The sequence below is a fragment of the Adiantum capillus-veneris genome, chromosome 10 (assembly GCF_014529385.1).
Source record: "Adiantum capillus-veneris isolate H3 chromosome 10, ASM1452938v2, whole genome shotgun sequence".
NCBI lineage: Eukaryota > Viridiplantae > Streptophyta > Polypodiopsida > Polypodiales > Pteridaceae > Adiantum > Adiantum capillus-veneris.
The window spans coordinates 116,426,769-116,442,023 of NC_140940.1; the positions used below are offsets into that span (position 1 = coordinate 116,426,769).

General features: G+C 41.9%; 1 protein-coding gene across 2 annotated transcripts; it reads right to left on the reverse strand.

Moving 5' to 3' along the window:
- Positions 1–9,353: 9,353 nt before the first annotated feature.
- Positions 9,354–14,832, reverse strand: LOC147449501 (uncharacterized). 2 transcript variants are annotated; one of them, XM_086521935.1, is made up of 2 exons: positions 14,262–14,832; positions 9,354–12,502 (listed from the first exon to the last, which is right to left on the reverse strand). In XM_086521935.1, the coding sequence occupies exon 2, from the start codon at positions 11,897–11,899 to the stop codon at positions 9,821–9,823; it is 2,079 nt and encodes a 692-aa protein (XP_086378061.1). In that variant the 5' UTR covers positions 11,900–12,502; positions 14,262–14,832; the 3' UTR covers positions 9,354–9,820. The 2 variants fall into 2 exon arrangements, with proteins under 2 accessions (XP_086378061.1, XP_086378060.1); XM_086521934.1 differs by having other exon boundaries at positions 14,245–14,832.
- Positions 14,833–15,255: the final 423 nt, after the last annotated feature.

A 15,255-nucleotide genomic window follows, 5' to 3' on the forward strand; every position in this document is an offset into this window, starting at 1 on the left:
TCCATAAGCACGAAGTTGTTGAGTAACTTCGGCTTGCAAAGCAGGGTTGCCCATAGCTTGCTGCAACCTAGCGACGAGATAATTCACAAACATGGGAGCATCATCATTAGCACCTTCATGTGCAAAATCAAAGCTATCAATGTTCATTCTACTCTCTTGATTATTGTCATCCATGTTAACAAAATTTATGTTTATACTTAGTGTATGGTTTGGCAATACAAAACCTTAGTTGCCACTCCTCTTAGCCTTTGAAAATCGGCTCTTAAGTATCTACACCCACGGCTCAAAGTGGTTAATTATAGAGAGTAGAGGAGTAGGTCTAACATAGCAGAGTTGCCAAGGGCTAGCTCCTTTCGGACTTCCTATGGCTCAATAATGGTAAAGCCGTAGGCAAGTCTAAAAAGACTCCATTATTAAGTCCAAAGCTCCCGAGGTGTGCACCATCCCCCACATAGTGGGCTTAACAAAACCGATATTAGATCCCAGTTCCACTTACTCTATTATAATTAACAACATCAACCATTTATAGGCTACTTAAGGACCTCTCTTCTTAAGCAAGAAAAGAGAAACCAAATGCTCTGATACCAATGTAATGTAATTTGCCTATTCAATTTGAGAGTAGCGGAATTTAATGAGAGTACTTTCAAGAAATGATTTTGTGAGCATAGTGATAGTGGGTTGACATAATTGAAGATAGCAACATAATCATAGCAATTAGTTAACTTGGCATAGACAATACTTTTGCAAGAGACAGAATTTAGAGAACATGACAACAGTTGAGGACCAGATTTATGTGGAGCCGGTCGCCCCTCCAATAGGCATTTGTATTATGATTTCTCCCATAAAGAGAGACTTGTTACAATACAGTCTTTGTGTTCCTTGTGACCTAAGTGATGCCATGAAGATGGAAGGCTTCATGCATCACAAACATAACATAAACTTGAAGAAAGCTTTAACTATCCCAAGCCTCAGTCCCAAGACCTCAAACACCTTCGAAGGTGGAGAGAGCTAGCAGGGAATGAGGGTAGGGAAGAGGAAGAAGAAACATTTCGTAGGAGAAAGAATTAGTTCCTCACTTATCATACTCTTGTTTCTAGCATACATAATAGCATAGTAATGAAGAAGAAGGAGATGGCAAGCTTAGGCATTGAAGCATGGCTCTTGGTTGGATTTGCACTCCATAGCCAAGAGTGTTGGTGTAGGCTCTCAACCTCTACTTGCTTGGAGAAGGAGAGGGAGCTCTTGCACTTTGCATAGTACACAATGAGAGTGTTTGTGAGTGTGTGTGGGTGAGTATACCCCCTAAGCACCCCCCTAGCTTGCTTGGGTCGACCCCCCCTTGTAGCTCATGCTTGAAGCTCATTGGACCCCTCCAGGCCTAGCCAATCACAAGCAGGAGCCATTACTAGCAACATGGGTAGCCTTGGGACAAGTGTCCCCCTTTCCCCTTTGAGAGAGAGGACTTGATAAATGCAAAAACAATTAGATAATTCAAGTAATTTATCATTGGACCCCTTTGAAGCCTAGCCAATAGGCTTCAAGCAACACATGAAGGTAACATGGGTAGGGACCTGACATGTGTCCTTGCTGCCTCTTCAAGCTGGGGCTTCCCTTGTGAGTGTGAGTGTGTGTTCTCTCTCTAATCCCTAGGAAAAGGGCTCTCCCCCTCTCTTGTAGGGATGCTTTTGACTTTAGGAGCTCAAACACCTTAGTCATCAAGCATGACAAAGCACTTGGACTAGGGGGTGTTCCCACAAGCATCTCAGGCAAGCATCTCAAGGCACCTCAAGCACCTTAATCATGTAGCAAGTCAAGCACCTCAAGCATGGAGTAAGTCAAGCACCTCAAGCACCTTAATCAAGCACCTCAAGCAGGACAAACACCTCAAGCACGACAAGCACCTCAAGCAGGTCAAGCACCTCGAGCTTGGGCCGGGTTCCCACCTCAAGCTCAGCCCTAGCTTACCTAAGGTCAAAGGACTTTTACACACATTATTGGAGGTCTTCAATGAATCTAACCCTAAGGTCTTATGCTCCATTGGTTAGCCTTGCTCTTGATAGGCCATCTCCCATTTGGGCCCCTTTACTATTGGCCCCGTGTTGAGATAGATCTATAAGCACATATCTATATCTTAACACTTGTTCCCATTTATTCTCCCACATTAAGTGATCAATTTAATATGAGAAAATCATTTGGGTTGGTTAGATATTAGATTTTATGACAAAAGATAGATCATTGTGAGTTGCTATTGACACCACATTTACCCTTGGTCATTGTGAAAGTGCATCGACCTCTTGATTGTGCTTGCCAACAATGTGTGCTTGATTGTGCAACAATGTGAGCAACATGAAATTTAAATTGCAAAGGAAAATTTTCCGACCTCATTTGTTTGTCAGAGAACTTGGTTTGCGTGATGAAGTTCTTGAGGCTTTGTGATCCATTTGTAGGATGAATGGAGTCCCCAAGAGACAGTGTTTCCACGTGTTTAGGGCATATAAAATAGCTAGTATCTCTTTTTCGTACTTTCCCAATACCACTTATTGAAGTTAAGTCTGTGACTCTCATATGCTATGGCATGCCCTTCTTACAGCAAAATAGCTCCAAGGCAATTACCACAGGCATCACATTGGACCTCAAATGGCTTTGAGAGATCTAATAGTGTGAGCACATGCTGAGAGATAAGATTCTCCTTAAGCTTTTCAAAAGCTTCTTGCACTTTTGCAGTCCATGAATACTTATTTTTGTTAAGTCATGTAATGGACCTGCTATTAGTGAGAATTTTTTCTATGAAGCATCTATACTATGCGCACATACCTATGAAGCTTCGTACCTCATGTAGAGTCCTTAAATTGGGATATCTCTAACTTTGTTGGATCCATACGGGTTCCATCACTAGAGATAATGTGACCTGAATATTGAATCTCTTGTAGGAAAAATTCACTTTTCTTTTGATTAATGAAAAGCTTATTCTCTCTCACAACTTGAAAGATTACCTAGAGGTGTCGCTTGTACTCCTCAAGAGAATTTGAATGGCCTGAAGATTTTTTTCCATCATGAGTTTGAATGCGTCTCGAGCATTGGTCAAGCCAAAACTTGTAAATTAACAAATAGATCTTCTACGCACGGCACGGGAAATCTATTTTTGATAGTAATCTTATTTAGTGCTCTATAGTCGACACACATGTGATATGTGTCGTCTTTCTTTTGCAGTAAAAGCAATGGTGAACAAAATGAGAGGAGCTAGACCTCACCATCCCTTTTTCCACCAATTCATGCACTTGCCTCATGATCTCCTCTTGTTGAGCTTGTGAAACTCGATAAGGAGGCTTGTTAGGCGGTGAGCCTTTTGGTAGGAGCTTAATGGCATGGTCATCATCCCTCATTTTAGAGGTAGCTCAGTAGGAATTTCATCAAAGAAAACATCTTGGAATCCATTTAGGAAATTAGACAACTCTAATTCCTCTTTATTCCCTTTATTGCAGGGATATGGCGTTCCCCAGCTCATGAACATGTATGTACATGCTCTTTTCCCTATAGGTGAAGTAGATTCTCCTTTCAAGAAAATTCATGTTGGAAGCCATGCTGTTAAACCATGGTGCCCCAACGATAGCATTCTCATGTTTGAGAGGGGAGATGAAGAAATCCTTTTTGTCCACATAGCTTTGGACATGAAGCCTTAAATTTTCAATGAAATAAGTAACTGAGACGTCATGTCCCTTGATAGCTCCATTGGCTTTCAATGCATCTCCCATCTTGTGGGCTTGTATGCCTAGCTTGGTGGTCAACTCCATGGATATGAAGTTGTGAGTTGAACCAAGGTCAAACAAAAAAAAGGCATCATGCTCTTGTATCTTTCCCCAAGCATAGGAAAGGAGAAATCCTCGACAAGGAGCATCCTCTTTTGGAGCTTCAAACATAGAGGCTCTAGAATTCTCACTGCGGGCAATTCTCTTGGGGCAAGGACGATAACCATGGCCTTGCTCCCCACACTTTAAAAAAATTGTGGTCCTTACAAAAAGCTTCTAGCTCTTTAGGAGAGAGTTTATATTTACCTTTGTAAACTCCCTTCTCCTTGGACCGATTGTTTTTGTTGTTGTTGGAATGGCCTTGGTAAGAATTTTGGGCATTGGTTTTCCTCTTGACATCACTTTTGTCTTTATTTTCCATGAGCTTGACATTCCGTCTAGCCCCTTGTTGGAATTGATGCGCGAAGCAACCATGGTGTGGTGGATTATTTCGGTGATAGAACTAGTCGTTGAGAGTTGACATACTAGGCCATCTCTTTGGGTAATCCCGCACATAATTGTTTCTTTTGCACGGCAAAGTCTATCTTTTGAAAGATAGTAGTCTTGAGATGTAATTCCCAAAACTTGTCCACAAAATTGTGGATAGACTCATGAGAGAGAAGCTTTAAACTTCACCATTTGGTAAGCACTTTGTCATTTTCATCACTTGCAAGGAATTGCTTCATGATGGAAACTCGTAGAGTTTTCCATGTCTTTGGGGCTTCGTCGTTGCCACGAAGGTTAGCCCACCATTGACGAGCTCATTTTGGAAGTGCATAGTTGCATGGTGTAGCTTGAAGGACTCCATGAAGCCCTCGTCTCCAAAGGCCACATCAAATTGTTGGATGAAGGCCAATACTTTGTCGGTAGCACCAAAGGTGCCATCATAGGTGAGAAAAGAGATACTCTTTCCTCCCTCTTTGAACTTCTTGAGCTTTTGTGACCTTCGTCATGCAGGGTAAGATTTGCGATGCCCTCCCCTCTTATATTCTCTAGGAGAATAGCCATAGCTTTCATCGATAGAGGAGGAAGGTGAAGAAGAAGGAGAAGGGAGTGACCTCTTTCTTGTCCTTTTCTTCCTTTGTTCCTGTTTATTATCCCATATTAAATGATCAATTTAATATGAGAAAATCATTTGGGTTGGTTAGATATTAGATATTTAATGACACTCATGTTGTAAAAATGAACTCAATTAGGCTTATCTTAAGCTTTGTGGCTGCTCATGACTTAAATATTGAGCAAATAGATGTAAATACGGCATTCTCTCATGGTGACTTGGAGGAGGAAATTTACATGCTTCAACGGAAGGGGTATGAAGTAAAGGGAAAGAAGAAAATGGTTTGCAGATTAAAGGAGAGTTTGTATGGTCTAAAGCAAGCATCAAGACAGTGGTACTTGAAGTTCAATCGATGGATGTTGGATCATGAGTTCAGAAGATGCAACTCAAATCACTACGTCTATACAAAGAATTTGGGAGATGGGAAGTTTGTCATCTTAATGTTATATGTTGATGACATGTTGATTGCAAGTGCTAACATGCAGGGTATCAAAGACCTAAAAGAAGAGATATCTAAATCTTTTTCAATGACAGATTTAGGTGTTGCAAAAGCGGATACTCGGTATGAAGATATTAATGAACGGGACGAAGAAAACAATAAAGCTATCTCAAGAGGACTACATCAAGAAGGTACTAGAAAGGTTTGCAATGCAAGATGCAAAATCGGTTTCTACACCTTTGGCTAATCACTTTAAACTAACCAAGGATGTATGCCCAAAGACACAAGAGGAGATATCCTATATGTCTAAAGTTCTATACGCTACAGCGGTCTCTAATGTATGCTATGGTTTGGACAAGGCCAGACATTGCATATGCAGTGGGAGTTGTGAGTAGATTCATGGACAATCCAGGAGGTAAAGAGCACTGGCAAGCTGTGAAGTAGATACTGAGATATCTAAAAGGGACAACAACAAATGCTCTGTTTTTTGGAGGCACTGATATTTTCTTGCAAAGGTATGATGATACAGATATAGCAGGTGAAAACCTTTGCGACACGGGGGAGTGGTGACAAAAGGACGAGAAAGCGAGACTTGGTCAATGGGGCAGAAGCTTAAGACAAAAGATACTTGCAAGAAAGAGTTGATAAACCAAAGCTATTAATCATTGTTAAAGGATAAGATGTGGAGGGAGAAGAAGCAAAGCTTAGCGTTGATTAATAAAACGATTAATAGCAAAGAAAATAAGGATGCAATAAGACATGCGATATGAATCATGAGTTTGTCAAGGAGGTGGCCGACTTGATGCAAGTGAGAGGACAGCAAGGCTAATGAAAAAAAACGTGCTTATCAAGGGATGCAAGGCACTGGGTGGTGGCAGATGCTTCGATAGAGGAACCGGCCTAGCAATAGGGGAAAGGAGAAGCCCGTCAACCACAAACAAACCGAGCCCCTTATGCACAAGATCAAGCACAAAACTACGCAAGCAACCCAAGCAATCCACCTCCACCCAAACCAAGCATTAAGAACCTCAACCACAACCTATGCACGAACCCTCCGTACATTCAAGAGTCCATCGCCTGCAAAAGCTCAAAACCTAGACCATTCTCCTCTCATCACTATATGAGCAAGCTAAACAAAAGGATCTCAATTAGCAATTTTAATGTGTATAATAAAAACAATGTTGAAGGTTTTTCGTTCCATTGCTTGAACTTGCAAGAGAAAAGGAAAACCCAATTGAAGCCTTGTGTATACGGTTAGCATTTATATTAAAAACTTGCTCACTTACCATAACAGTATTCAAATGTGGTCTTATTTATGAGGCTAATGCACACTATTTTTCTCAAAATCCAGAAGAAAATTTTGCTTTTCCTCTCGCTCTCGACCAGATTTTTCAGTTTCAAGCAGCTCGATTGTAAGTTGACACACATTTTTTCCAAATATCTCATAAATGCATCATCACCAATAATAGCGCCATGCCACATGTTCATACAACCACATCACAAGGCATTAACATAGGTATGATATTTTCTAGTAAACGTCTACATCATAAAACATTTGCAATCAAACCTTCCTTGAGATAACCACGAGTTAATACTATCCTCAATCACCTAGTATACTTGTTCTACTTTAATTAAGATCTCAAACCCCCCACCCCCCCCATTTGCCTTGCTCTGCACCTGGCCATCTCCACATTCTCTGCCCCTACATCCTCATACCTTCCTCCAACAACCTTTGGCGCAAGGGAGGGAGCAAAGAGAGCGCTCTTCTTGCCTCCGCTTTCGCAAACCCTACGACACCTTTCTGCAACCCATGGCTCACATGGCACCACGCCCTTTTCTAAAAGCAAGCATTTGCGGGCGCGTGCACACACACACACAGAGAAAGAAGAAAAGACTCTCTCTCTCTCTCTCTCTCTCTCTCTCTCTATACCATTCCCTCACCCTTTTGGTTGTCCCTCCTTTAGACTCTAGGGATGGAAGATAAACACTATCAATTTAATTATGGAGCCACCTTAATTGATCTATATCACAGAATAAGTAGCTTTGCAGTCAAGTCACAAGAGCTAACTTTGTCATATGTGGGGTTCTTTGCATACAACGCATAAGCACTTAAACAAGAGACAGGTGTAGACTGCATGCACTCTTCCATAACCATAACCAAGTGCTAGGCTTAAGGTTATAGGAATGCACACGAAGCTAAAGAAGTTCAAACTGCCCGCCCGAGCATGAGCAACAGGAGCATTGCATTGATGTGGAAAAACATGGAAGGACCTGATTCGCTTGGAAAAACAGAACGTTTTCAGTTCGACCTCTCCTCCGGACGGTCTCAACCCCCCTGATGCAACCAGTTTCCATGCAACCCCTGTTGCTTGCTATTTCAAACGCGGTAAAAATTGCATATCTATGTAGTGTGAATTCAAGAGAGAAGAGAGCCAGCTGGATGCACAACTGTCAGTGAGCAATCTAAACCCACCCATAGCACATAACATTAGCGCCAATGCACAAAGTGAAACCTTTTTTGTACGTTAAAAACAAACGGTGAATCACAGTAGTAGAACTTCAACTCCGAGAGAGAGAGAGAGAGAGAGAGAGAGAGAGGAGGAGGAATTCCTTCACTAAAAACTTTAGTCCTCAAGATGAACGCCCCCGAAGGGCATTTCTTTTATATTGCAAAAGTTATCAATGCTCAAGGCCTTCTTGATCTCCACAAGTGCTCAAGCCTTAGTCATCTTCAAGAAAGCTCAAAGCCTCTGATCGTCTTCACAAATGCTCAAAGAGAGATTGCCCAAAAACTAATGCTCCATTCTTTCTGCTTACATGCTCTCTAAGGAATCTTTATATAGGTAATGGCCTAGCCATTTGAATGCCCCTGACCCTTAGCTTTTCAATTGTCCCCGACCTTTGGCTTTTCATTTGTCCGTGACCTTTGGTTTTTCAATTATCCAATCCCTTGGCTTATTAAAAGAAAGGTACCCCACATTAAGGGCTGACTTGTGTTATGCATCTCACTTTTAGGGCTGATTTGTAACACAGAATATAAGAGCATCTGATATATGAAGTTCTGGACATTTGTATTATTAGTGAAGAGAAAAAAATATTCTCAAGGAAAAAAAATGCTTCTCTCCTTATAATTTTATTGTTTCCTGTTTACTTTTTCGAGCTAGAACCAGCAAGCTAGCAAGGGGAAAAGAGCCTCCAAGCCAATAGTGGCAAGAAGCAAGATTCCCTTGGGAGAGTAAAAAGAATCAATAGAGTGGCCCCACACGCTGATGTACTCAAGGACCAAGGCCAAGAGCGGCATACCCTTGTCGCTCCTAGACCTCGCTGGATATGCCCGAGTACTCTGGAATTCTCACCCAATTAAAAAAAGCTCCCGTCCAGTAGATGTCCACAAGAACTACCATGCTCAAGGTGGGTGTCGGCTCAAAGGAGGCATCCCAGTCCTGACATCATGGTCTCTGACACCCGCTTGGCAGGTGCCAGGCACCATATAAGGCGAGACTGCACCATACGCAAAAACTACAAACACTGCAAGCTCAAACAGCCTCACGGGCCAGCGCATGCAATACGAGTACCGACTAGAAGAGTCTTTCGGGCTTACTAAATACATCAGGCAGGCACATTTAAATTCCGAGTTGAACAGTTTGTTTTGTGCTTAACCTTTACAAATCACTCATCGCATACATTAATCAAATGACGCACGAGGTATCAAGCTATGACCCTGATCATATAAGACGTGAGACAAACACGTCAATGTGTCAAACATGTAAGACAGATAGCCAGTTGGACATTTCCCTGCTCCCTGTTTGCCTGAAAAATGAAACACATCTATCTACCAAAGGAATCAACTGCTCTCATGAGGAGCCGCTTAACACAAATCTGCTTCCTCGTTACATAGCCCCTATCACGTGACACATAAAGATGGTGCCAACACAATGACTTACATCACACTGCAAGGTTTAATGCCACCAGCAATGACAGTCTGGGTGCTAAGTCGTCAAAAAAAAAATCAGACTTTCCTAGAAGTAACCTTTTTTCAAAAAATCAGGTGCAAGCAAGGGTAAACCAACTCTATCTTGACAAACTTTATTTGTGCAGGTCATTCAATCTTCACAAGAAGGGACAAGAGTTAATGGAGCTCAAAGACCGAAACAAGACAAGCTCCTCTTCCAAGCTTTGCAACAGACTTCAGGCAAAAAGATCAATAAAATAGGCTAGTCCACTAAAAAAACATGTTGTCACCTTTTTCCTTTGGATTGCCCGTTCGATACAACCAAGCTAGTGCCAAGAACAAACCCCCAAAATAAGACATGACTCATCCTGGATGCTTGATTTACACCCTAGACAAGATTGTCGTCTAGAGACTCTGTCAATGCTCGAAACTGAACTTCAGGGGCATTATCCGTAAGAGTTCATATCACAAGCCATAAACCTCTATTGCTGTATGAATGTCCATCTATTTTAACCATTGAATCTATTGTGATCTATTGAACTCTCAAAGCAGCAACCCTTCCTTTGCTTCACCAAAATTGCAGCCTCCTAAGCATTTACCTGGGCCTCTGTTTCAGCCTTCACCGGATAATCCAGGATGAAATTCAGACCATCCTCTTTTCCCATACCTTCACGCTCCTTATACCAGATCCCCAGCAAGTCCCGGTCTGAACCATGCGGCTTCACATATTGATGATAGAATTGTTTATTAGAAGGTGACAATACATGCTTGAGACTCACACCACTTGTTAGCAAGCCTTTGGACTTCATGTATGCCAGCACTCGCTGCCGTCGGAGGAAGCGCGATTTGAACCCAAAAGAAAGGTAACAAGGAGCCGACAGCACATTTTGGATTGGCAAACCAAGCGTCTGAGTGAGATGGTCTAATCTTTCAACAAGAGACTTCTCCTTGTAGCCAAAAATCCCTGGTTCCTTATCAAGTACCTGCTTGGCTTCTGACTCTGATAACCCATAGCGCATCAAGCATTCCTCACATTTCTTTTTGTGATCAATGCCCCGAGTGTAAAGCTTCATAAAGGCAGTAACCTTCTGAGGATCCGAATAGTCGGTTTCTTTCAAGCCTGAGACAAGCGAAGAAATATCGCCTCCCAACTTGTGTGAGAACAGGGAAGGGCGATATACCACCAATTTCTTCAGTCCTTCTTCATTCAAGCCAAGTGTTTTCAGCTCCTCCACCGCTGGCTTGACCTTGTTGTCTAAGCTTGCAGAAAAGATGCTCGGATACCTTGAAACCATCGTAGCAAACTCTGCCTCGCTGATCCCCAAACTCTTGAAGTAATCTAACCTTGGCTTCAAGTTTTCTTCAAGACTGAAAAACAGAAATCCAGGGCTCCTCCTTAGAACTTTCCCAATTACGGGGCGGGGTACACCCACATCTTTCAAAAATTTTACTTTATCTTTGAGCTTCTTCTCCACATCTAAAAATGGAAGCCGGAAGTGCCTCTGCAGTATTCGGTCAAGCCGCTCCTCTGTCAAGCCATAGCCTCTGAGGAAATGCAAAACTCCATCTGCACAACCCTTCTCATACCTATGAACACATCCTGGAATACAAATGAGTGCTTTGCGTAGTACTACATCCCTAGAAGGAATTTCGCTAAGCTCTTCTCTGAGTGCGGCTATATTATCAACAACCTCCGCTTTCAAAATCAGGGGGTACTTCATAATTAAATTGTGTATCTCCCTTTCAGGGAGCGATAAATCCTTGAGCATAGCAAAGCCTGCCTCAATCTCATCACTTTTGTAAGAGAGGACGCCTGTTTCTTTCTCAATGATGTCCCCTACTCTGCTTCTTGAAAGCCCCAGCTTCTCTAACCATCTTATTACAAAAAGCAACGATTGCACTTCGACACTCTCTGCTGTGAGCTTTTGAAGGAGGGTCTCACGGCGATCGGATTCCATGCCAACACTTTCCAGAATAGGCTCAAGGGCATTGATGTTTGCTGCGTTATAGCTCAAATACACAAGCACCTGCTTCTCAAAGCTAAGACCCTGCAGAGATGGCATTGTCTGCATCTTTCTCTTCTTAGTCTTCACTTTGGTATTTTCATTCACAGGCTCCACCCTTTCTTGACTCTTTTGCTTCACAAGATTCACCAACTTCTTCACAAAGAAGGGCGCATGTGCCACAACTGCGACTGCATCTAGCAGGTAAGCTTGCGAGTGCTTCTGGAGATGGGTCTGAATGGCTGAGGCAGCTGCCTGTGACTCGGCATCTTCATAGTAATGGTGATGGTCAGATGCAACAGACACAGCCAATGCCTGTTCATGTAGACCTCGGAGAGGCTGTCCGAAACGCAGGTAGATGAAAGAGATATGGCCTACCTTGCAAGCCTTTGAGGGTAAAGAACAGCGTAATAGAGAATTAGGGTTCGAGGTTGCCGCTGCCACTTGAGCTTGAAGCAACCCATTGCGCAAACTGCTTCTGCGGCCCAGCCGCTTGAGCACCGCTGCTGCCATCACATGCGACTCCGTCCCTGCTGCTGCTACTCGCTTAAACCCCCGAGAGAGAGAATCGAGACAGAAGCAGAGAGCTAAGTTCGATACCTCATTTCGTCGAGTGTTAGAAAAAAACCGGGGTACAGCGTATTTTAACCAGCTAAAAATCATAAAATCCCGGTTCGATTTTGAGCTTGCCTTTAAGAAAACCCAACAAATTTACAGAAGTTTTAATGTAAAAAATTCAAATTTCAGCCTAAAAACCGGTAGAATTTCAAGTTTGCCCTTACTTTCTTCTGTTTGCCCTGATTTCTCACTATTGCTACCAGCTCGACCAAAAAGAAAGAGAAGCAAAGAATGGGTGATAGTGGAATGATATATATATTTATTTATTTATTTATTTATATTTATGTGTATGTATATGTATATGTACACACATATACAAATGTGTGTGTATGTGTGTGTTCTATTGAAAATCCCCTAAAAGATATGAACCATAGAAGTTAACTATATTGAATAATATAGATTAGTAATGTACCTCTATTGTCAGTACTTCAAGAGATTAGACAACTGACACTATACAATTATATATGTTCTTAACTAAACACTTGTACAACATTGATACTCGTCCTTAATATATGATCAAAGCTTTCATAGTAGCACAGCATATTTCATATGGTCCGACTTTACAAAATATACAAGAAGATACGGTGTAGTATCTGTTGCGATAGTCCTTCCGACAATTCCACAAGAGGAGAGGGATCTAGCTGTTACCTGCATCCATGCAAAAACACACGGTTAAAACCATCTATGTTGATACGTATTACAAGCGTCGACACTGGAACCAGTTATCATCCTTCTCACACATGTAGAACCTGAAAAAAACAAACCCTTAGGACTATAACAAATTGGTAGTCTATAATGCACAAGTGCAGATAGCTGAGGCTGCCACATTAGCAACTCTCCCGGGAAAACATTTAAGCGAGTGGATTATGGAAGGGATCCACCCACAAATTCAAGCCGCAACTACTTCAAGTCACATGGTGTGTTCTACCTTAGTCTCCCTCAAGAACACATCTCATGAGGTACTATTAGACTCTGGTAGCACCATCTCTTCTATTTCTCAAACCTTAGTTGATACCCTAGGAATGTCTACAGTCCGAGCAACGCCAATTACTGTTCTCTTTGGAGACAATAATAAACTTTACCATTCAGATACGATTGCACAATCCAAAACTTCTTGTGCACTAGATGAGGTACTGGCAGCTTCTGTTAGATCCTAAGGATGCTCACAAAAAAGCGTTCCGCACCCCAAACGGTCTTTATCAATTTACACGCATGCCATTTGGCCTTTCAGGCTCAGGCAGCACTTTTCAAAGAACAACAAACTTCATTTTTGGAGATCTCGTACAGCAAAGGTTGGTCATAGTCCACTTGGACGACATTTTAATACACACGACAACATGGCAGGAGCATAAAACAATTTTAGCAGAGGTATTGACAAGAATTCAGAAGTATAATGTGCAGCTGCAGCTCAAGAAATGCAGGTGGGGCGTGACTAGTCTCAAGTTTCTCGGATTCATACTTTCTGGCGAAGGCATCAGAGTTGACAATGCCAAAATTCTAGCCGTTCAACAATTTCCTGCTCCATCAAACATTAAAAGCTTACAAAGGCTTTTAGGCATGGTTAATTTTTCTATTCGATTTGTCCCAGACTTAGCTCAGATCACTCATCCTCTTCTAAATCAAGGATACTCCATTTACATGGGATCAAGCCTGTCAAGATAGCTATGAGAAGCTCAAAGAAGTCATCAAAGACACAGCGAAGTTAGTACACCCGGATTTTCAAAAGCCTTTCCTACTTCAAACAGATGTTTCCAACGTAGAAATTGGAGCCACTTTGTTACAACGAGACCACCTTAATCACTGGCGTCCAATCAGCCGTACCCTAACAAAATCTGAACTAAATTACTTTACAACAGAGAAGGAGTTGTTAGCTATAGTCTGGTCCTTTGCCAAACTTCATCCTTATCTTCATGGGACCAAGGTCACAGTTGAAACTGACCTTCAACCTACTTAGCCCTTCTCAATAAGACCCACCCACCTGGCAGGTTGTCACGATGCGTTTTAGCATTACAGGAGTACAGATTCACTATTAGATACAGAAAAGGGAGTATGAATCAGTTGGTAGATGCTCTATTCACATCCAACATTCACAAATTTCAGATTGGGATGATCCTATCTTCCTAAACAAGATGCCGTCACTTCAACAAGCTGATCCCAAGATCCAGGAAATAATTCAAAATCTTGAATCTTCAGGTTCAAAGTCTCAGCAATACATTCTCCAAGATAACCTACTGTATTAGGTCAAAGCAGGTCAAGAGCCACGTTTGTATATCGGTCACATGGGATTTCATAAGGTCCTCAGCAAGATCAGGATTAGGCACTACTGGCCTAAGATGAGACATACCATTTCTAATCAACTGAGACAATGTCAAAGCAAATTAAAACTCCACCTTGGAATGTAGGATACCTGTCGCCTCTGCGCAGATTCTACAAACATCATCATCAGACACGGGTGTCCAAAAAAAATTCTGTCAGATCACATGCAATTGCTAACCAGGCGCCTCGGTATTCAACAGATCTTCACATCCCCATATCACCCTCAGACAAATGGGCTGACAGAAAGGCTCAACAGGACAATGAAGCAGACACTTTCAGCTTACATCGACCCTCTACATCAAACATGGGATGTGATTCTCCCATACGCCGGTTTCGCCTATAATACAACAGTAACTCGAATCAACCCATTAAGAGCACTATATGGTAGGGATCCTATTTTTCCTCCAGATTTACAGCATAACGCGATCACCCTCACCAAGCTCTTATGCGCCAATCACTCAAGCTTAACCTTCAGAGAGCCCAATGGCGTCAGAAAAGCCCTACGACGAGGGCCGTCATTCTGTGCAGTTCAAGGGAGGTGACAAGGTTAGCCTATACTATCCAGTCCGTGGTCCAGGACTTAGCGAGTCTCTCCTTCACAGATGGATAGGACCTTACACAGTAACCAGACGACTCCGTGAGAACACATATAAGCTCAGCAGAGGTAGCAAAGGCACATTTACCCAGCTCATGTGCGTCGCATATTTTCCTGCCTTTTTCTTATGAATTATTGACGATTAATTTTGATTTCATTTACGAATATACTAAGCATGTCTAACTTAAGTTAATTTTCTGTATTGCAAAAACATATACAATAAGAACTTGCATGGTGTTGTATTCATTGTTGTCATGTCATCTTCCATATAAATTCACTATGTCAAAGAAGAGTGTTAGTAAAGATTTTTCATAAGCATAATAAGGATCGTGAGAAATAAATTGTTGAACGCTCACTCACATTTGCAATGAACCCATTGTAAAAAAATTGTATATTGAAAAATAGATAAGAGTTTTTTATAATATTTTAAAGTCCTAACGTATTTGCTCATGCATGTCATCTTTCATATGCATTAAGAAAGTTCTCGACA

What these genes read in the sequence shown, in the direction of transcription:
- LOC147449501 (XM_086521935.1), bottom strand. Translation starts at nt 11,899, where the DNA reads ATGATTTTTAGCTGGTTAAAATACGCTGTACCCCGGTTTTTTTCTAAC.